The sequence below is a fragment of the Mesocricetus auratus genome, unplaced genomic scaffold (assembly GCF_017639785.1).
Source record: "Mesocricetus auratus isolate SY011 unplaced genomic scaffold, BCM_Maur_2.0 Super-Scaffold_6731, whole genome shotgun sequence".
In the NCBI taxonomy this organism is placed as follows: domain Eukaryota; kingdom Metazoa; phylum Chordata; class Mammalia; order Rodentia; family Cricetidae; genus Mesocricetus; species Mesocricetus auratus.
Genome location: NW_024429185.1, coordinates 1,542,759 through 1,565,597, shown reverse-complemented (window position 1 = coordinate 1,565,597; position 22,839 = coordinate 1,542,759). Strand labels below are relative to the sequence as shown.

Below are 22,839 nucleotides of genomic sequence, written 5' to 3'. Positions count from 1 at the left end.
CTGGGCATGTGTTGTGTGCCTGCCATGCCAGCATGCAGGAGACTGAGGCGTCCGAGCTGCACAGCGAGCCCCTGTCTCAAGAGGAGAAAGGTGTCGGGGACCTGGGAGGTGGCTCTGCTGCCTGTGCTCATGGTGTAGCCTCTAGTCCATGGCACCACATCAGAGCCAAGCAAGATGGCTCACGTGGGATGCTAGCACTGGGAAGGTGGGGACAATTAACCCCTGGAGCACGCTGGCCACCCCAGTTAGTCTAAGTAGGGAGCTCAGGCCAGGGAGAGGCTGTCACAAGGAGATAGGGGAGAGGACTGGCAAGATGGCTCGGCCAGTAAAGCTCTTGCCACCGAGGCTGGCAGCCTGAGCTCTGTCTCCAGGGCCACGTGGAGAGAGCTGACTCCCTCATGCTTTCCTTTACCCTCCACATGTATTCTTGGCATATGCAGCCATCCTACCCCCATCAGACAAAGAAACAAATCTACAAATAATGTATAAAATATGGGGAGGGACAGGGGCCCTGTGATACCATGTCATGCTCAAAACTAGCCTGGGGGACAGCTCCCAAAGAAGCACGCATAAGGTTGGCCTGTGTCTGCATGTGCCAGCATGAGCCCACATGTCCACAGAAAGGCTTGTTTGAGTCACTGTCAGCTCTGTCCTTGGTCCTCTCGGCAGTGGGTTCTAGAGACAGAGCCCATCAGGGAGGAGGCTCAGCTGGGAAGACATGACCATCATTTTTCCTGAACACAAACAAGCCTGTCGTCCCGTTCCCAGCTGATGCCTTTCTGCTCAGCCTGGCCATAGCTAGGCTCTCCATGTACCAGCATCTCCAGAATGGCCCCAGTTTCCTGTCAGCTATGTCCTCTGACCCACGTCCTCCTGTGGCCCTGAGTTTCAGCTGTGCCCACGGGTGATGAGCCTGCAGCAGGCCCGTTCCCAGGATAGCTTCCGGAGGGGCCACCGCCACGTCCCACGTGCTGACCAGATGGGTCAATAAGGAAACAGACCTGAGGATTGTGGCTACTAACAGGGTCCCTGGGTGGCAGGCAGTGTGGGTGGTGTGAATCTTGGCTGCTGCCACTTGATAGCCTGGGTTGTGATGCCACTGGGGCGGCGAGGGGGGGCGGGGGAGGAGTCTACCAGAAGCCCATGCCCATCCAGAGACAGTGTGACTCCACTGAGAAATTATGTCCTTTGTGATTTTTGAAGCAAGACCTCATGTAGCCCAGACTGACCTTGAACTCCTAATTCTTCTGCCTCCACCTCCTGAGTTCTGGGGTAACAGGTATGCATTACCATGGACACATGCCTGATTCCAGTACGTGGGATGTAGATTTAAGAGTGTTCCAGGCCAGCCTGCACTACATAAGACCATGTCTCAGAAGCGGGGTGTGTACCCGGGGAATAGCCCAGGCAGTAAAGTGCTTGCCACACAAACATGGGTACCCGAGTTTGATGCCTAGAACCAAGTAGAAGAGCTGGTACAGGCCAGTGAGGCGCCTGGCAGGCGGAGGTGCTCGCCACCACGCCTGGTACCTGAGTTTGGTGCCTGGGACCTGCATGGGGAAGAAAAGGGGGCGACTGGTTCCTACAAGTTGTCCTCTGACCTCCACAAACTCTGAGGCACTTCAGTGTGTGCACATCCATCAAACAAATAAAGATGCGGACATGCCCCAAAGGAAGCCTGGTGTAGTGGTCCATGCTTGCAGTCCCAGGGTAGGGAAGCAGAGACATGAGGCTCTGAGGCCTCTGAGGCGAGTCTGTGGTCGGGAGTGCAGGTCCCTGGGTTCACATACTGGAAAGTCACTGTGTTTGACCTTCAGGCCCTCTCCATTCCTGTCATGGTCTAGGCTGTGGCACCACCATCCTGGTCTCTCTGTGCTGACCACCCATGGGAGCTAGCCTGACCTGGTATGTGCCCCTCACTCCCTGTGCCCCAGTCTCTGCTCTTGTTCTCCTTTGCCCCGCCCTCTTCCTAGCACTCCCCCGGGGTCCCCTGACTATAACTGCCTCATCACTTGTCTGGCCGCCACTCACTTAGCTCTGCGCTTGGCATGCCAGTCCCATACAGCCGTGGCCTCCTGTCATTTGCAAAGGTCCACTTTGAGAGTCCTCTACTGCCCATGGCCCAGGCTCCGGATGCTGGTCATGCCCTTGCTGCGCTCTGAGCCTTTGCTGAACCCCACACACAGTGTCATGGACATGCGGTGTGGGAGGGCAGGGCAGAGCTCAGTTCTCTCTCCGCCCTTGCTGTGGCTTCCTTCGGCTCTGGCCACTTCCCTCGCCTTACGTCCAGGTCTGAGACTCTGCAGAGACTCTAGGCTTTAATGCTGCCTTTAGTGTTGGGTGGGCATGGCTTTCTTGGCAGGACAGTTTTGTGTGGTGCAGGCCATTCACCCTGGGCTGCCTAGACTCAAACCCTGTGTGGCCACCTTGCTCTCCTGCTGGCTCCAATGGTAGGTAGGTGTGTGACTCAAGCATGATGCCTAAACCCAGAACTCTTCCATAGTTACCAGCCTGGCATGTCCCAGCCAAGCCACTTGGAGGAGGTGGCAGCTGGTCAGCCAAACACCTCAGGTCACCTCAGCGCCCAGGCCAAGACACCCCTGCAGAACCACACTGCTGTGGGCCCCCACAGGAAGACCCTGGCACCTCAGGGCTCTGCCTGGTTTTAGCATTCTGAGGCACTGCATCCCCAAGGACTTGAGGTATGAGGATATTCCAGGCTTCCAAATTTCATAAAGCCTAGGCTGACCTCCAACTCCTTATTTTTCTACCTCCATCTCCTGAGTTACAAGCTTGTGCCACCATGCCTGGTTTATATGGTGCTAGTAGAACCCAGGGTTTTGTGAATGCTTGGCAAGCACTCCACCCACTGAGCTACAATCATTCCACCCACTGAGCTACCACACCCCACCCACTGAGCTGCCACACCCCACCCACTGAGCTACCACACCCCACCCACTGAGCTGCACACCCTACCCACTGAGCTACCAGCACTGAGCTCCATCTCCAGTGTCTAATACAACTGGGTTTTAGGGTTGATTTTGTTTTGACTTTTGGTTTTCTGAGATAGGGTCTCTCTATATAGAGCTAGCTGACCTGGAGCTCACAGAGATCTGCCTACCCCTGCGCCATCACGCCACACCTGGCCCAGTACAGCTGTTAATAGAATCTTCATGGGAGCTCCAGACCAGAGTGGTGGCAAAAGATACCTATTAAACAGCCTGGCTTATACTAGGCCCCTTTCTGACCTCAGTCAACCCTGTGGTTCCTTAGTGCCTCAGTTTCCCCACTTGCAAACTGGGGACTCAGCAGTGCCTCGTCCCTTTGTGAGGCCTCACTCAGAAATGGGCGCTGGGCCAGTGGGGAGGGCCGAGTACCCTGTGGAGGGAAGAGGGCCCCACAGAACCAGCTGTGCTGCACAGACCCCAAGGGACTCGTCACAGTTCTGGGCCCAAGGGCCTGTGTCCAGCCTCCACCACTGTCTGGAGAAACAGCTGGCGCCGCCCGCCACAGACCCCCTCATTCCTGGGTCTGGAAATTTGGCAGCGGCTGCGGAGCCTGATTAAAGGCATTCCCGGCTCCACCGTGCTGTGTGCTACAGTCTGTGTTTACAGAGGGCTGGAGAGATGGGGAGGCTGGAGGCCCACCCAGGCCAAGGTGACTCAGCCTGGGATCTGCACGGCCGTGTCCTCCTCCATTCATCCCCTGCTGTGGGCAGAGGGCCCTCCGTGTGCTACATCCGCCTGGCCACTGAGCGGGACCCTGGCAGCACGGAAGCAGGGGCCCACGGAAACCCGAACGTGTGGGGCATAGCGACACACACCTTTAGTCCCAGTGCTTGGGAGGCAGAGGCAGGTGGATCTCCCAGTTCAAGGACACCCAGTTCAAGGACAGCCTGATGACAGAGGGAGTTCCAGGACAGCCAGGGCTACATAGGAAGACCCTGTCTCAAAAAAAAAAAAAGATATTAAAGTTTTGGTTATCTATTTATCTTTAAGCAGTGCAAATGTAAGAGTTGGAACCTTTGGTTCCTTCAAAATCAAAAGCGTGCACATCAACTGGTTAGTAGCCTGACTGCAGCTTGGGCTCAGAGCCATCCTGGCTCCATGAGGCCCTGTCTCAAAAAACAAACAAACAAACAAACAGAAAACGCGGGGGGTAGGGCTACAGAGTTCAGGCTTCAGGAGAGCTGGCTGCTCTTGCAGAGACCTGAGTTTGACTCCCAGCATCCACTTCAGGCAGCTCAGAGGCCCCAAAATCTCTGCCTCTGTGAGCTCCTATATATATGTGCACAAATCTGCACACACATAATTATAAAAAATTTAAATAAATTCATAAAATTAAAGTGGAACATAGTTAGAGACTGCAGCAGGAGGATTGCTCTGAGTTTGAGACCCTGTCAGGGGCAGAGCCCTTGCATAGTGTGCTTCTAGTCCTGGGTCCCACCCCAGCACTGTAAAAACAAAGACCCGAGTGTTGGGGGAGGCGAGACGCAGGCCTGCGGGAGTGTGACCCGTGCAGCGAGCTGTCGGGAGACACCGCGAGAAGCCCAGGAGCGTCCGCAGCACCATGGTCACCACGTGTGCACTGGGTTTGAAGGCCAGGGGTCCACTGCGCACTTGTCCACCTGTGTCCACAGATGGTTCACAACCACTGAAAGATGGAAGGTGTACCAAGTGTCAGTCATCTGAGGAATAAATAAACAGTGATGTGGTGTGCCCATCCAGGGGTACGCCGTGGGCCGGATGGATCTCAGACAGACAGGACGTGACAGAAGCCAGACATGAGAGACAGGCCACACGCTGCGTAGCTGTGGGGCTGAGAAGTGTCTGGAACATCTAGAGAGATGGGAAGCAGAGTTGGGGCCAGGGAGGGGCTGGCTTCAGCGCCCCCACTCAGGATTGCCATCCCAGAGCCCAGCTTGCACACCAGGCTGTCCTCTGCCCGTGTGACGCCCCCCCCAGTCTTCCATCGCTGCCACAGTTAAGCCTCTCGTGGCCTAGGTCCCTGGGGTGTGCTAAAGCGGAGGTCTGTCAGGGAGCGTGGGCATGTAAGAGATGTACATAGGGTGCTTCGGGTCTGACACTTCCCTGTAGGCCCTCACGGGGGCAGAGCTTGTGGGAGGCTGGGGTAGAGCGTTCGCCCAGCACATGTGGGCTGTGTGTCACTCTCCAGCCCTGCTGAGCACGGTAGGCCCGTCTTCAGTCCCCACGCACGAGGCCCCACTCCCTTACCCGAGGAGATGGAGAAACTGGGGGACCAGGTGTTCTGAATTCCTACTGCTCTAACTTGGGGAGCACAAGCCTTCTCCCCACCTTCTGACAGGAGTCGGAGGAGAACTTGGGGAGTGGATTGGGTGTCCCCAGTTTCCTTGCTGCCCTGGAGCAGTCCCTTCCCACTGCTAGAGATGCGTTTATAGCTAGCCAGCCGGCAGCCTGAACACATGGCCTGGGGGCTGCTTCTGCTCCACCAGGTCTGGGGTGAGCTGGGGTCCCTGTGACGGGGCAGCAGCCTGCGCTGCACAGTCTGAGGACTTAGCTGCCAAGAGCAGATGGCTCCCCTGGGGAGAGCTTGTGCATGTGGGTGGTTGACAGGGCTGGGCAGCATGGGCAGGGGAGGTGTCCTGTGCGCAGTGGAGGAGCCCCAGTCTCCGTGAGTGCTGAGTGGCACTGTGTGGCTGGCACTGTCTGAGGCCCCTGCCCTACGGCCTTTGTGTCAGCCCTTCCGGCACTTCAGAGCTCCTCGAGCCGTCCCTGAACTTGCTGGCTCCTGGGGTACTTGCAAAATCTCCCTCTCAGAGAACATGGGGAAGGTGGCCCCATTCCAGAGTCCCCTGCCCTTGGTCTTCTTCTGTGACTGCTACAAGGCCGCAGGGCACAAGTGTGTGGAGCCCTGGGCCTTTGTGTGCTGCTGTCAGCCTCTGCTGGGTGCATGCTGCTCAGCACCGGGAACGCATGGCTAGTCTCTGAGCCTCTGTCGCCACTGCAGCCATGAGTGAGGGGCAGCTGCCCTGTGTCGGCCTGGGAGAAGCTGTGTTCCCACCGGGGCCAGAACTGCTCTGCTGACCAGCCTTGCAAGCCCTTCTCTAGCTGCTTGTGGCACTTTGCCACCATGGAGGTCACGGTGTGACAGAAGACACTCTGGTCAAGGAGGTTCAGACTGAAGACGGGGACCCCGGCGGGTTCTAGGCAGTGGATGGTCTCCTTGCTGGCACCCTTGCAGAGACCCCGAGGCAGCTGCAACTGGCTCATCTGGTAGTGAGGCAATGAGGTCAGGGAGAGCGGAGGGTCAGACAAGTGAGGGGGAAACTGAGGCACACGCAGAGCATACGTTCCTTTCCTCCACCCCCTCCCTGCTCCTTTTCACCATATGCTTGCACAAGGACAGCCCCTGCATCAGCTGGCCTTTTCCCCTTAATCTCTTCACAAGGCCAGCCTGTTGTCATGGTAACTACAGCCAGTCCTGGCCTGCCCAAGGCCACTCCATCTGAACAGCGAAGCTGGGAGAGGCCAGTGGGTGTGGGGGCTGCACAGTGTTCTAGGGGAAACTGCAGGGTCCTCTCCCAACCCCAAGAGGTACCCACAATGACTCCACACAGAGCCAGAGGTGGCTTCTCTGTGAGGCCCTGAGCAGCCCATCCAAGGAGAGGCCAGTGGGGGCTCCATTGAGCCTTCCACCCAGGGTCGCGCTCCATCTGCATGGGAGGGGCTGAGCCGCAGGCTACGGGACAGCCCCTCCATGCTTTGCCACCTCCTAGGTAGCAGGCCCTGTCTCTCTCCCAGGCCTGGCTTGTCACCAGAGGAGTAGAGCACTGTCCTGAGAGCGTCCCCCAGCTCTGGAGCCAGGGGTGCAGAAGTAAAATTCTTAGTCAGGCTGAGAGGTGGCCCAGGAGTTAGGAGTGCCAGTGCTGTCCCTGTGGAGAACCTGGGTTCCTTCAGGCTCCAGGGATCCAGTGTCCCCTTCTGGCATCTGTGAACATGTGCACAAATGCTTGTCATTAAAATAAAATACTGCCAGGCAGTGGTGGCACACACCTTTAATCCCAGCACTCAGAGGCAGAGGCAGGCGGATCTCTAAGTTTGAAGCCAGCCTGATCTACAAAACACCCTGTCTCAAAAAGATATGTATGTACTTATGTATGTATGTCTACACATGTGCGCGCGCGCACACACACACACACACACACACACACACACAAAATGGTTTGGTTTTTGTGAGGGTTTCTTTGGGTAGTCTCAGCTGTCCTGGAACTTGCTCTATAGATCGGGCTAGCCTCAAACTCACAGAGATCCACCTCCTAAGTGCTGTGATTAAAAGCGTGTGCCATCACCTCCTGCTAAAATACATGTTTTTAAAAAGAGTCCTCCCTCAATTAAGGTGAGATGCAGGGGCTGGTTCATCACCCCTTGGTATCTGTGGGGGTTGGGTGCCAGGGGCTCTGTGGACACAGAACTCCAGGAGTACTCGGGTCTCTCTGACATGAGGTAGTGTTGAGTCTCTGGGAATTGTCACAGTGGCATTTAGGGAATCATGGGAATCTGGGTTCTTGGAAAGATGGGTGATCTTTTTGTCTGCCTGGTGAATGTGGTACCCGCAGATACTGAAGGTCGTGCTGTGTGAGTGAGGGCAAGGGAGGTGGGCGTGGTCTGAGCCTGAGGCATAGAAGGCTGCATCATGGGGTGGGTACTGCAGCTGTGACCTGAGGCCCAGGCTGCCTAAGGTCTTAGAAGACGATGGGGCAGGAAGCCGACTCCAGGGGACTGGAGGCCAGCACTTAAGCCACCCAGCTCACCACCCTTGGACAACTCGAGTTGTAACCCAGTCTTGTGGTGCTCGCCTGGGGTTTGTCCTGGGGTGGATGGGCTTAGGGAACACACGACAGGTGCCCATCTAGCTGCCCCCTCCAGATGCCATGTTGCGGAGATGTGTCCAGCATGGCCACAGCGTGAGACAGGCTGCTCCTCTACCCATCCCTAATCACAGAACAGCGGTGAAAAGCATCACAGGGTACCTAACACCCTGACTCCATGCTTAGGCACTGCTTGGAAGGGTCAGCATGGACAGCGTGGACAGGGACTGACGTTCTGGAAGAGTCCAAGGCTGCAGCCAGTGGTCAGGACGTGAGACCCCACTTGCAGGCTGTACTCGCGGTCTGGTTCCGAACACAGCAGCTGCTGGGTCTCAAGGACTCTGTGGCAGTCAAGACCCATGAGTACAGAGCAGCTGGTAGCCACGGGTGGCTGGGGGTGAGGCAGCTGCCAGCAGAGCCTGTGACCAGGCCAGCGCTGGGTCCTTCAGTTTGGAAGGCTCCCGGCACGGAGTGTCTTCTGGTTTTCTCTGTGGTGCACACACCTGTGAAGTCAGCATTCAGAAGACCGAGGCAGCCCTCCTGCAGTGGGCAAGTCTGTGTGGGTGCCTGCCTACCCTCTGTCGAGGTGGGCTCTAGAGCCTTGGAGAGGGCTGCACCCATGGGACCTGAGAAGGAATGCTGTGGTGTGGCCCCCTGCTAGCAGCTGGGAGGGTGTGGGGGAGCTCTGCCCGGGCAGTGGGGGTGACTGTGTCACCTGGGAGGACCCTCAGTGCCAGTGCCCACACGCCTTGCTCTTGTCAAGGTGGCCAGCTTAGCCTGCAGATCAGGGTTAACTTCAGATCAGTGGTTCTCAACCCTCCTAATGCCACGACCCTTTAATACCGTCACTCATGTTGTATAAAAGTATCTCATTGCTTTAATACCGTCACTCATGTTGTATAAAAGTATTTCATTGCTTTAATACCGTCACTCATGTTGTATAAAAGTATTTCATTGCTGCTTCATTACTGTCATTTTGCAACTGTTAGGAACCGTGATGTAAATATCTGTTCTGTGACCCCTGGGAAAGGGTTGTTTGACCCCTAGAGGGCTTTGACCCACAGGTTTCAAACCACCGCTTTTGATGCAGCATGGCTTCTGAGGGGCTGTCCTGGGTGGCAGCCCCCAAGAGAGCAGTGGGCCATCCAGCCATGCTTCTGTCCACGTGAGCGCCGCTCGCTCCCCCTCATGTCTTCGTCCGAGTGCTCGTTCACTCGCTCGCTCCTTCATGCTCATCACCCTGGCGTCTGTGGCTCCTCGGAAGCAGAGTGCGGCAGGCTCAGGGCTCTGGAAGCCCTTTGCGGGGTGGATGGATGGCCCTGGGGACAAAGGACAGGCCTTTCCGTTGTCCCATCCCCGAGACACCACATGGGCACGGTTAGCCTGCCCAACCAGTGAGCGCCGGCCCACACAGCCATGCTGCCGGGGCGTCTGGGTTCTTGTTGGAGGTCAATCTTGCAGACTGAGTGACTGCCAGCATGGGTGACTTCAGTGTCCAGTGTCCAGCTTCCTCAGAGGTCAAGCTAATGACAAGTGACCCTGACGCTGCATGTACATGGTGACACTCCTTAGTGACCTTGACACTGCATGTACATGGTGACACTCCTTAAAAACTATCTATTTAGTGCGGTGGTGGCACACACCTTTAATCCCAGTACTCAGGAGGAAGAAGCAGGTGGATCTTTTTGCGTTCAAGGACAGCCAGGGCTACACAGTGAAACCCTGTCTCAGAGAAAGGAAAGATGACACTGGGGTTTTGAGTTCTTTGTTGCATTGCTGGCCCATTTGTGGTGATCCCCAGGCTCTTGGTGGCTCAGCATTGCTGTCAAGCTGTGAGCTTCCTCTTGGTGCTGCCATTGTTGCTCTGAAGGGGAGCTGTGGGGCTTCCCATTGTGAAGGAGAGACCTCGGTCTTCAACCATTGTCCACGTCCACACTGCCAGGTTCCCCCGTGGAGGTTAAACTGATAGAGAGATCTGCTGTTCTACTGAGTTGCCTCGGAGTTCCCTGCTTCAAAGAACTGTGTTAGAGTCTCGTGCAGTTGAGACTAGTCATCCTAGCTGGAGTCATCTGAGACGTGGGACCTCAACTGAGAAAATGTCTCCTAAGATCTGGCTGTGGACAAGCCTGTGGGGTGTTTCCTTAGTTAGTGATTGACGGGGGAGGGCCCAACCCATTGTGGGAGGCTCCATCCCTGGCCTGGTGGTCCTGGGTACTATAAAAAAGCAGCTGAGCAAGCCAGGGGAAGCAAGCCAATAAGCAGCGCCCTCATGGCCTGCATCAGCGCCTGCCCTGTGTGAGTTCCTGTCCTGACTCCATCCATGGTGAGCAGAGCTGTGCAAGTGTGAGCACAGGAACCCTTCCCTTCCATGGTGAGCAGAGCTGTGCAAGTGTGAGCAGAGCTGTGCAAGTGTGAGCACAGGAACCCTTCCCTTCCATGGTGAGCAGAGCTGTGCAAGTGTGAGCACAGGAACCCTTCCCTTCCATGGTGAGCAGAGCTGTGCAAGTGTGAGCACAGGAACCCTTCCCTTCCCTGTTTGCTTTTTCGTCATGATTTCTCATCACAGCAATAGAAACACTTAAGATACTGACCTTGACCTCCTGCCCCTCCTGCCTCAGCTTCCTGAGTGCTGGGGTGACAGGTACACCCCCATACCCTGCTGCAGTGGTACTGTGATAGGGAGGATGTGCAGAAGGCCTCCAAGTCACCCGGGGACAAGGGACACGGGGCCTGACTGCCCTGGGGGCAGTGGAGTCCCCACCACACTAGCCTGGATACAGGGCGGCGGTGGCAAGGCCCAGGGCTGAGCGTGTGGGCGAGCCTGGGCATCACAGGAGAGCAAGGCTTGTGCAGGGTGGGGACAGTGGGACCCAGGAGGGCAGGAGAGACACAGCCCTGGACAAGGTGGGCGACAGGAGCTGCGCCGGCCTCGCGCCAGGAAGCACCCCTGTTCTGGCTTGTCTCTTTTTCTTTTCTTTTTGAATCAGGGTCTCTGTGTGGCTTTGGAGGTTGTCGTGGAGCTCACTCTGCAGACCAGGCTGGCCTTGAACTCACACAGATCCTCCTACCTCTGCCTCCCGAGTGCTGGGATTAAAGGTGTGTACTGCCACCACTGCCTGGTGCTTGTTTCATAATTTTAATTGCATTTACTTGTGTGGGTGGAATCTCACACAAAGTGTTTGCAGAGGTCAGAGGACAACTTGTGGGAGTCAGTCCTCCCTGGGACTCGAGGACTGAACTCAGGCCATCAGGCAAATGGCTTTTCTTGCTGAGCCATCTGGCCAGCCCCCTCAGTCGGGAGCTGTGGTGGGACCAGCTGGCATTCACTGAGAACACAGGCATCTCGCAGTACAGACCCAACAGAGGCACCTAAGAGCCAGGCCCGTTCATCTCCCTCCAGTGAGCCCACAGGAAACAGCTGTTCACCTGGGTGACGTGCTTGGCCCGGCGTGCAGCCAGCTGGAGTTCTGTTTCCCTCTCCAGTGTCCAAGCCTCCTCAGGAAGCAAGGGCAGGCGTGGGAGAGGGGCGGGATGTTGGGTCGCCGGGTGTGTGTGGGACCCTAGCAACCACAGGCCCGGCCAGAGCACACAGGATTTCCCCTTTCCCATGTGCCCACCCGGCCACTGCATCCCGACACTGAGGACCCTGGTCACTGGGGACACGTGCCATGCCCCCTCAGTTAAACGCTTCCCTTATCCCTACAGTTCTCAGAGGCCGTCTCCTCATTCTGAGTAGGTCTGGAGACCAGCAGGTGTACTCCTCAGATGTGTGGCTGTACCTGTTTCCTGGGGCCATAAGGAGCTGGGGGAGCATGCAGGATCCCTAGTGCTCAGACTAGGGCTGGAGGATCAGACAGCCCCACGGCCCTGTGGGACTTGGGACACGTACTACATCGGTAACCGGTGTCCCACCGTTGAAGGAGGCTCCCCAGTGGCTAGCATATCTGTGATTTCTGGTCAGGCTTCCCCGGGCTCCCAGCAGAGTGAGCCAGGTGACCGCCCCACAGGCTCACGGGCTTCTTCAGGGAGCGCCATCCACAGTAGCTGCTGCCTCTTTCAGAGTCTCAGTCACAGGGTCCCCATCGTCCTTCGGGGTGCCTGGGTTCTCTGTAGGGGCTCTCTTAGAACATGTCCCCTCCTGCGTGGTGACAGCTGGTGGCTTTGTTTCTCCAGCTTCAACTGCAGAAGTCCCAGTACCTGCAGCTGGGCCCCAGCCGCGGCCAGTACTATGGCGGGTCCCTGCCCAACGTGAACCAGATTGGAAGTGGCAGCATGGATTTCTCCTTCCAGGTGAGCCTCCCTGTCCTCCTGGCACTTCCCCTCTCCTGGGTGATACTCCAAGTCTCAACTTTGTCCCATTCTTGGCCCCCTTCAGCCACTGACTTAGGGACAGCTGGGTGGCCCACAGGCTGAGCTGTTTTCCAACTGCTTCTCTTATATCCCGGAGCCTGGAGGAGGTGGGGCGGCCTAGCCAGGTTCCCTGAGCTCCACAGACTCCTGGAGTCAGCCCCCACCACCCCCACCCCGCTGCTCACAATACTCAGCAGCTGCTGCACCTGCCAGCAGGCTTTGAGGCCTCGGAAGAGCTCTGGGCCTCGGGGGCTTGGCTCCAGCCGCCTCACCACTCTGCAGCTCTCAGAAGGAAGCCCCTGCCGCCTGACCCCACTTGTCTGCAGACGCTCTTGGCAGAGCCGCACGCCCCGCATGGCTCCCTCAGGCCACAGGCTGCTGTCAAAATAATGTAGATAAGGGCTAGTTCTTCTCCCCAGACCCCAGTCTTCAGGAGAAGTGCAGGGGGGGGGGAGTGCAGACAGGGCCCTCCAGCCATCAAACACAGTGCTACCAAGGGTCTGGGAACAATCATGTCCCCAAGGGCTGGCAGGCTCCGGAGTCATCACACACACACACACACACACACACACACACACACACACACACACACACACACACACACACACACACACACACACACCCGTCCTCTCAATAGTGGGATAGTGCGGCTGCTGGGTAGGCAGCCTGTACCTGGTTGTGCTCGGGGCTGCTAGCTCAGCCCTGGGGGACCTCACCCTGTGAAGTTCCAGGGCTTGGCATAGTGAAGTCACCGGCTTTCTGGGGCAGGTGACCTCCATTTTCTCTTCCTTCCAGCCCCTCCTCCCTGCACTCCAACCCTGCACGGTCACCATAATGCACTTTTCAATCTGAGGGCACAGGGGACCCTACTGGGCCCACATTTGCACGAGGCACACGTGCTCACTAGACAGTTCAGGGTGTTGGTTTGCATTTCCCGTGCAGTAAATTTTGGGGGCTACCCCTAGACACAGTTTGGTGTGACTGTGCCCCAGGCTGAGGCTGTTCTTGCCCAGCAGCAGCCCATAATAAGACCTTGACCCATCTGTGGGCACTGGGTGTACCGCACGATCCCCATGGCTCTCGGGTGTGACCCTTTCCTCCGTCGACCGAGGCAGATCTGCTCAGTGTCCCGTCTTGGGACATGTGCTTCCCCTAGAGTTAGAGATGTCTCAGAGATGACTGGCCTCTTCTTTCCCCAGGCCCTGTGGTGAGGTTCATGGCCATCTTTGGGGCTCACTACCTTTCCATGGGGGAAACTACAGAAAAGTTCTAACAGCAAGCTGTTTTTCTGGGTCATAGAGAGATTTGGCAGTGGCCACTCAGCCCTGAAGTCAGATGCACAGAAAGAAGTGGCCACTCCAGCCACCACCAGCAGGAAGCCTGTTTGAATATCAGAATGACTTTTATTTTCTGCCTGGGGATAGAAGAACCCAGGCAGTCATGGGCACAAGACATGTCCTGGGCTGGCACAGGCACTTGAGTTCACCCTAACATGGTGACAGGCTTCTGGCAGCCTTGGGGACTCTGAGGCTTGCCTGGAGCCTTGTGCCAGCCCAGGTGTGGCATCCCCAGCCAGCCAGGCCACAGCCCCGGAAGGCGGAAGGCGCCTGTACTTGGCTCCCAGTGGCGCCTGACTGAGATGCTGGGGGTGGGAGCAGGAGAGGGGGTAGGCGGGGCCACGGCTCAATGCAGAGCAGTTCTGGGCTCTGCCTCAATCCTCTGGGAGCAAGTGCAGGGCCAGGTGGGCCCCGAAGCAGCTCTGGGCTTGAAGCCCTGGGGGCCTCTCTTGGCAGGACCCTCTAGAGATGACGTAGGTGGGGACAGGAGGCCGTCCAGGCCGGGGAAAGAGGGTGGAGGCCTGTCTGCACCTGGCCATCTGGGGAGAGCTACCCCTGGCACCCAGGCAAAGCTTGTACTGCCCAGTCTGGCCTGAACATGCAGGCTGCACTACATGCCTCCTGCCCTTCCTGGGACATCCCCTGCCGGCGTTTGCACCCCAGCCACACGGTTCAGCTAGAGCTTGGGCTGCAAGAGGAGCCTGTGGAGTACTTTGACCTCAGACCTCAGCCAGTGACCTGGGTTTGGGGATCCCCTCTCCTTTAACCCCCATTCCTGACCCGTCCTTCTCTCCAGACACCGTTTCAGTCCTCAGGCCTGGACACGAGTCGGACCACACGACACCATGGGCTTGTGGACAGAGTGTATCGTGAGAGGGGTAGACTTGGCTCCCCACACCGCCGGCCCCTGTCAGTTGACAAGCACGGGCGACAGATATCCTTTTTGCAGAGGATGTATTGGGATTGGGAGGGAGCTGGGGAACAGGTAGACACCAAATTGGAGGAACCTAGTGGGGCAGCCTGGAGATAGGCAGTGCGCTGGGGTCAGAGCTGGGGTCAGAGCTGGGGTAGGGGACAGAGAAGAGTTGAGAAGAGTAGCTCCAACCTACAGGGACTGGGTCGTAAGGAGTGACCGGGGCGCAGCCTTCAAGGGCTGCAGGAAGTGGAAGCCGTGGTTAAGGCCGCAGACAGAGCCAGACCCAAATGGACACCACGGTGACTCCACACATGCAGTTGGCCTTTGTTATTTGAAGGGTGGACGCCCGCCAGGGTCCTCTTCCAATCTTGGCTGCCTCAGTGAGATCCCCACCCCAGAGTGGCTTTAGGTTACTCTTGCCCTGCTCCCAACTCTGCAAGACAGCTCCCTGCTCCCTGCTCCCAGCTCTGCAAGACAGCTCCCTGCTCCCTGCTCCTGAGCCTTTGGTGCTGGGTGCCACCTCAATTGAAGAGGTTACTTGAATTTGGCCTCCCTGAAGCATCTGGGCCCCAGTGTGAGGCCTGGGATCCTCTTGGAATGGTGTGGAGTGTGGTACTAATTGTAGGTGAAGGGTTCTGGCCCTCCTGGGAGCCCCTGCACCAGCAGCTGCTTCCAGCCAGGCAGGAAACACCCCTTGCCCTCCTGGCCAGCTGTCTGCAGGCCTAACCACAAGCTGGGAGCCCAGGCCACTCCCAGCAGCCCCCAGCAGCCTGTGCATCGGGCTTCCTGTGCTGTGGACACACCATGCGGGCACAGGAGGGGTCAGAACCCACTCCGAAGTTCCCTTAACCCATACACGCTGACAGCTGCCCCTACGGCACCGTGTACCTCTCGCCTCCTGCGGACACCAGCTGGAGGAGGTCAGTGCCAGGGCCACTTGACTCCTGGAGGAAACAGTGTAGACGTTTGTCATACTTGTGTGTGGAGATGCAGGGCACAGACACTGGAAAGGGACCAAGTGAGCCAGATGCTTCCAAAGGATTCCAAACATCAACTCTCGCCATGATGTGGAGAGCAAGGCTTCAGGAGCCTTCAGAGCCCCACTCTCCCTCCTCCTCCTCCTCCTCCTCCCCCCCGCCCCTTTCCTCCTCCTGTTCCCCTTCCTCCTCCTCCTCCTCCTCCTGTTCTCCTTCCTCCTCCTGTTCTCCTCCTCCCCCTCCTCCCTCCCCTTCTCCCTCCTCCGTCCTCCTTCTCACTCCTCCTCCCGCTCCTTTCCTCTTCCTGTTCCTCTTCCTCCTCCCCCTCCTCCCTCCCCCTTCTCCTCCCTCCTCCTTCTCACTCCTCCTCCTCCTGCCCCTTTCCTCCTCTTCCTGCTCCTCCTCTTCCTGCTCCTAACCCCTCCTCCTTTCTTCTCTCTCTCTTTTTCTATATTTCTTTTTGTTTGTGTTTTTGAAACAGGGTTTCTCTGTATAGCTCTGGCTGTCCTGGAACTCACTCTGTAGACCCAGCTGGCCTCAAACTCAGAGATCCTCCTGCCTCTGCCTTCCCAAGTTCTAGGATTAAAGGCATGCACCATCACTGCCTGGCTTATATTGCTTATTTCTTTTCAGAATTGAATAGTCAGTGGTGTATCTTGCTTGTTTTATTAATGAGACAGCCTCTCACTTTGTAGCCCAGACTGGCTGCAAATTACCAGGCTGAAGTGGTCCTCGGGAACAGAGTGTGCACCACCAAGCCTGCAGTTCCCTCCATGGATGCAGCCTTTCAGACACATCTATGTGGTCTTTGGCAATGAGATGTAGATCTGTTGCAAGCACACGCACCACGCCTGAGGACCACAAAAGGAAGCTGTGGGATTACTGCTTATTGGTATTGGCTGGATGTGGTCCCCACTGTCACTCCAGCATGTGGGTGGCAGAGGTAGGCAGATCTCTGTGAGCTCCAGGCCATTCAGGACTGCGCAGTGAGACCCTGTCTCAAAAAAGGCACTGCAGAGAAAGCTCAACCGCCAAGGACTTGGGTTTGAGTCCTGGCGCCATATGCTGGTTCACAGGAACCTGTAACTCCAGCTCCAGGGGTCTGGTCTCCAAAGGAACCGCATGCGCACACACATTCACATAAAGTAAATCTTGGGAATAAAAACAGTGTAACTACACACAGTGTGAGCATCAAATCCAGCGCCCTGTCCCCTGGAATCACTGACATCTTAGGAGGGTGTGAAGGTTCTCTGCCAACACTGCACTGTTGTGTCAGAGGGATGCTGGTCAGATCTGAACTACGTGGGCTCAGAGCCCAGCAGATTCCCAAGGACACAGTTCATAGGGTTGATACTTAGTAACATACTCTGAGGGAGGGTCTCATGGATTTACACCAACCCAGACTTACTATGTAGCTGGGAATGAGCTTTATGTAACACCTGGCCTAAGCCTTAACCACTGCAGTAAGAGGCCTGTGTCATCCACCCAGTTTATGTGGTGCCAGGGATGATACCCCAGACCTGAGTACTGGGAGAGCACTCGGCCACTGAGTTATGGCCCAGGTCCTCTTCTGTTTTGTTTAGAGACAGTGCCTCTCTCTGTAGCCCTGGCCATCCTGGAACTCGCTCTGTAGACCAGGCTGGCCTCAAACTCACAGAGATCCTCCTGCCTCAGCCTCCCACGTGCTGGGATTAAAGGTGTGCGCTGCCACACCTGGCTTTGTGGGGGAGAGCACGTGGGTTTCAGGGCTACCACCTAGGCCATCAGACTTAACAGCAAGCTCTCTTCTCCTCTGCACTCTCTTGCTGGCCCGACCTTTGTCAAACGTGGCTACTCACTGTGCTCCTCAGGTAGGCCTCACACTTCTGTCTTCACTGTTACTGGGACCCTCCCTGGCTAACACTCTCTTAAAACAAACCAGGCTGGGATGGGGCTGTGAAATGCTTGGTGTTCAGTTGGTACACTGCTCACTTAGCATGCATAAAGTCTGGGTTCCATCCTCAGCGCCACATAAAACTGCTGGGGAGAGGCGGCTCGGTAGCTAAGAGCATGGACTGCTCTTCCAGAGGACCCAGGTTGATCCCAGCATCCACATGGTGCTTCACAGCCATCTGTAACCCCAGGTCCTGGGATCTGACGCCCTCTTCTGTCCTCCATGGACAGCAGGCATGCACACGGTGCAGACACTCACACAGTCAGCGCACACAAAAATAAATCTAGTGGGCAGTGGTGGCGCATTCCTTTTAATCCCAGCACTCAGGAACTGTGAGTTCAAGGCCAGCCTGGACTATAGAGCAAGTTCCAGGACAGGTTGTTCCAAAGCTACCAAGAAACCCTGTCTCAAAAAACAAAACAATATCACAATTCTTTAAAAAGAAAAAAAAAAACTGGGCACTGAAAGCTGGGTGGCGACTCACAAGGCCCTGAGTTCAAATCCTGTAACCCACGTGGATTCAGACACAGTAGCACACATCTGAAAGCCTAGCATACTCAGTGAGGCAGGCGGAGCAGCCTGGGGTACACAGAGGGTCCTGAGGAGGCCAGGCTGGAAAGACCCCTTGTCACAGGAGGCTGACCCTACACGCATGCCACACCATGTGATCCTAGCCCTCAAGAGAAGACAGAGAGGAAGATCAGTGAGTGTGAGGCCAGCCTGGGCTACATGAGACCCTGTAGAAACAGTCCTAGGCTGTAAGCTGTTTTCATGTTCATTTTACCCATAATAAAATTGAGCCCAGAGATGTCCAGGCAGACATGTGACCACACAGCTGGTGGAATGACCCACACAGGCTGCCTGTGGACCTTTGTAGGGACTAAGCCTGAGTGTCACCATCTCTCTCTATCCCTAGGACCAACTCTGACTCTGCCCTGCACCAGAGCACAATGACACCCACCCAGGCAGAATCCCTCTCAGGCGGGTCCCAGGACGCACATCAGAAGAGAGGTATGCCAGGCACCCAGGCAACCCGCCCTCAGGTGGCCCCCATGTCCCATGAAGTCACCAGACCGTAGCAGGACAGGTGCTGTAGAGAATCTTACTCAGGTGCGACTGCTGGAGCTGGTGTTGATGACACACACGTGTTTTGTAGGAACCACCCCTAGGCAGTGAGTGCTGGGCCTGTGTGTGTGTGTCTGTGTCTGTGTGTGGTGTGTTTGTGTGTGTGTGTGGTGTGTCTGTGTGTGTGTGTGTGTGGTGTGTCTGTGTGTGTGTCTGTGTCTGTGTGTGGTGTGTTTGTGTGTGGTGTGTGTCTGTGTGTGTGGTGTGTGTGTCTGTGTGTGGTGTGTTTGTGTGTGTGTGTGTGTGTGGTGTGTGTCGGTGTGTGTGTCTGTGTGTGGTGTGTGTGTGTGTATCTGCTCTCAGTGCCGTCTCAGCTCTTTGTGCTATGTGACTAGCTGACAGCTCTTGGGCAGGGCTTTCTTGTTGACATTAGACTCTTTCACGGTGTCAGTAAAACCCCTCAGCTTGCTGTTAGGGCGCTGCAGTCCGTGAGGCCCTGAGGTGACTCCACTGTGTAATCGCGTCTTCCTGACCCTTGTCTTCCCCCACACCCAGTGTTACTGCTTGCCGTCCCAGGCATGGAGGAGACCAGATCCGAGACAGACAAGACTCTTTCTAAGCAGTCATGGGACTCCAAGAAGGTAAGAACTGCTGGGTGGGCCAGCCTGTTTCAAACCCAGCCTGGAAACAAATGAGTAGGTGGCATGTTGCTGTGGCTCTATTGTCGCCAAGGCACCCAAGTTTTGACATCAACAGCAGGCCTGTCAGACTGCCTAGAAACAGCTCCGGGTCTTAACATCTATGGCTGGTCACAGTGGTGACAAGGGCAGACACTTGCTCCAGCTTCAGAAAGCCAAGCAAAAGCAGGACTGGTGGGGGCTCTGCAGGCAAAGGTGCCACCAGGCCCGGGGACCGAGTTCCATCCCCAGGAGACACATGACAGAAGGAGAGGACCAGCTCCCTCAAGTTGTCCTCTGACCTCCACACACCCTTCCCACGCACACGCTAACAAATAATAACTTGTTAAAAACGGAGAGGGTACAGACAGAGAGGTGCTTACAGTCACCTGTGACCCGAGGTCCAAGGGACCAGTGCCCTCTTCTGACTTCATGGACACCGGGCACACCTGGTGCTCGTTCACACATGCAAGCAAAATATGCTTTAAAAAGTAACCTTTTATTTCAGAGTAAAAGGGACACTGGGGTGTGGCTCAGGGGTAGAATGCTTGCCTAGCATGTATGGATTCCATTCCCAACACTGAAGAAAGAAATAATTTGGCTGGGTATGGTATTACTCACTTTTAATCCCAGCTAGGTAGTAGAGGCATATGGATTTTGAGGCTAGGTACGTCTCCATAGAGAGTTCAGGACAGCCAGGGCTACACAGAGAACCCTTTTCTCAAACCAAAGCCTAAATAAAAAAAAAAGAAAAGAATTTCTGACCATCCAAACAGCTGTAAATTCGTGTAGGCTCAGTTAAGAAGCAGGGTGGGCGTGACCTGTCACACAACTGATCTCGTGTGCATGATGCTCATCTCAGCACCCTGAGGCTGAGGCAGGAGGAGCAGGAGTTTGCAACTGGCCTGGGCTACATGAGTTTGCCAAAATAAAAATATAGAAGCAGAATGAATATATATTCAAGAGACCTCAGGGGCTTCGCCACGCAGCTAAGAAAGCCGTTAGGGTTTCCGAGTCCATGGAACACTTACTTGTCTTTCTCTTTTTTAATTACATTTTTTAAATGTATTGTGTATGTGAGTATATGTGTGTGTGCACAAGCGTGTACTTGTGTGTGTGTGTGTGTGTGTGTGGAGGAAAGAGAACAACTTTAGGATTAGTTGGGTCTTTCCTGCCATGTGGGTCCTGGGAATTGAACTCATACCATCAGCCTATGGTGGCAAGCTCTTTACTGGTTGAGCCATGTTGCGGCTCAGAAAGCTTTCCCAAATCTTCCCCAGCCAAATTCCCATAAAACAGCCAGTCTGCTGGTCACAGGCCACCCTCAGGGAAGCCTCCAGCCGCGGCCTTCCTGCCCTGCACCCTCGGTCTGTGCTCTAGCCTGCAGCCTGGCTCCCAGAGGACCAGGATCCCACAGGCAGCCTAGTGCTGCAACCTAGAACTCGGCTTGGGGCTTCAGCAAAGGCCCTAGCTATGTCCACCCAAAAGAGCAGCTTCGGGATCCGGGAGAGTGAGAAGTCCCTCCCCGTAGACCTGCTATAGCTGCTGGCTCTGCCCTGGGCTCCTCAAGCCACCCCCGCACCGCATGGTTGCTGATGCTGGCCGGGAAGGCAGGAGCGGAAGGGCTGCTCAGCACGCGGGCAGCCGTGCCTGCACCCGCCATCTGCTCTGCTCTCTTTCAGACGGGTTCCAGGCCCAAGTCCTGCGAGGTCCCTGGAATCAAGTAAGTCTGGCCCCGCACCCTCTGTTACCAGGACTTTTCCATGTCCAAGCCTGTACCTGCTGGCAGGGGAGAAAATGAGATGCCACCAGTTACTTGATGGCAAACATGTCCCTGTCCCTGTGGACAGCTCTCCTCCCCGCCAGGGGTGCTGTCATAGTCACCCTCACTGCGGGATGGTCTTTTTTGTGTCCCCTCCTGCCCCACTGCGTTGTCCTGGGCTGGCATGGCTGGCCAGCCAGTCACTGTCCCAGCCTCATGTCCTGCCCTCATCTGCCTCCCCAGCATCTTCCCATCTGCAGAGCAGGAGAGCACGGCAGCCCTGATCCCCGCTCCCCACAACACAGGGGGCTCCCTCCCTGACCTCAGCAACACGCATTTCCCCTCCCCACTCCCGACACCGCTGGACCCCGAGGAGCCTGCCTTCCCTGCTCTCACCAGCTCTGGCAGCACCGGCAGCCTCGCACACCTCGGCGTCAGCGGCACTGCTCAGGGTAAGACCCCCATCTGCCCGCACCCCACAGCAGCATGCTCTGCATGAAGAGTTCAGGGGGCTATGTCTAGGGGTGACACATCTGTCCCCAGAGCCCTGCAGGGCACAGCCAGTAGGAATGTGATCATTGCCTCCAGGAATCAAGAAGCAGCTTCAGGGCTGTGCGGTGCAGGCCCAGCCTCGGGGAAGCGCTGGGAGCCGGCAGGGATCCCTGAAACCTTTGGCTTTGTTTGCCAGTGACACTCTGACTTGGCCCTACCAAGTTCATCTTCTTTTTCTTTTTATATTTTACCTGTATGAGTGTTTTGCCCACATGTATGCTGTACACCATGTGTGCACAGTACTTTCTGAGAACAGAAGGGGGCGCTGGGTCCTTGGATTTGGAGTCACAGGTGGTTGTGGGCCACAGTGTGCATCCTGGGAGCTGAACCGGGCTCCTCCAGCAGCCAGGGCTCTAACCACTGGGAAATCCATGCTCCAGGCCACCCTCACCTTTGAAAAGGTTTTTTCTCCCCCTTGGCCTGTTCCACGCCCCAGCTTCTCCTTGTGCATCTCCCTGGCTCCCAGCTTGACACAAACTGTGTCTCCTAGCTGCTGTGACTGTCCTCTTTAAAGGCCTGACCCTGCTCAGCCAGCATCTTCTGCTCCTCTTCAGCCTCCTCAGTGTGAGCCGTGTCTCCCTTGTCCCTGATGTGGGACACCAGGTCCCAATCTGTCAGTGCTGTGGTTGCAGCGTGGGTTAGGACAGATGGTGGGGCGCATGAAGGATGGGGTGCTCTGTCTGGAGCCGCTCTACAGACCTGGGGGAAGGGCTGCTAAAGAGCACTGTGACCCCTGTGACCCCTGCGGCAGGATTGATGGGGGAGTTAAGACCAGGGACCTCCATGCTTGTCATTGACATCGGGAAGAGCAGCTGGGACGGTGCCCTTAGAGCCGGGTGCTTCCGTTTCCTGAGGTTGATACGAGGATCTTGTGGATGGTGGATGCTGAGGCTAAGACCCGGGGCCTTGTGTCTGCCGCATAGACGCTAAAGACAGAGCTGTGGCAGTGGTCCTTTGTCACGGAGCCGTACGTAACGCCTCCCTGGCTCCTCCCCTAGGCTTCCAGGTGAGCAGGTGGACCCCGAGCATGAGAGCCGGCCTGCTCTGAGCACACACAGGCTGTGAGTCTTCATAGCTGGTCATGGACCTGCCAGCGCTCAGCACCGAGGCCCAAGGCTCAGGGAGGGTCCAGGAACTTAGAGCAAGGGCCCTGGCCCTGCACAGAGGCTGCCACATCCAAACCTTTGTCTTCTCCTCTACTCCTGCTCAAGCACCCTCCTCAGCTGCTGCAATTGCAGCGTAGACAAGTACAGGAAAGTAGTTTGTGTGACGCTGTTGCTGGGCCGCTGCGGTGACTAAACCTACCCAGGAATAAATACGCGCCAACCACTCCCCTTCACAGACTTCATTTTCTTGGCACCTTTTTGATCAAGACACAGACAGTCCCCACCTCCCTACCCCACAGCCAGTGCACAGGCTGA

The 22,839-nt window shown here is 56.3% G+C and overlaps 1 protein-coding gene across 3 annotated transcripts in view; it reads left to right on the top strand.

The window, feature by feature from the left end:
* Crtc1 (CREB regulated transcription coactivator 1) overlaps window positions 1–22,839 on the top strand; it is a 51,947-nt gene that overhangs the window by 14,902 nt on the left and 14,206 nt on the right. For all 3 annotated transcript variants that reach the window (XM_040742064.1, XM_040742063.1, XM_005086135.4), the window contains exons 2-8: window positions 12,023–12,139; window positions 14,333–14,470; window positions 15,311–15,372; window positions 18,279–18,373; window positions 18,983–19,068; window positions 20,787–20,827; window positions 21,110–21,318. In XM_040742064.1, coding sequence (XP_040597998.1) covers window positions 12,023–12,139; window positions 14,333–14,470; window positions 15,311–15,372; window positions 18,279–18,373; window positions 18,983–19,068; window positions 20,787–20,827; window positions 21,110–21,318 — 748 coding nt within the window. The remainder of the gene's footprint in view (window positions 1–12,022; window positions 12,140–14,332; window positions 14,471–15,310; window positions 15,373–18,278; window positions 18,374–18,982; window positions 19,069–20,786; window positions 20,828–21,109; window positions 21,319–22,839) is intronic.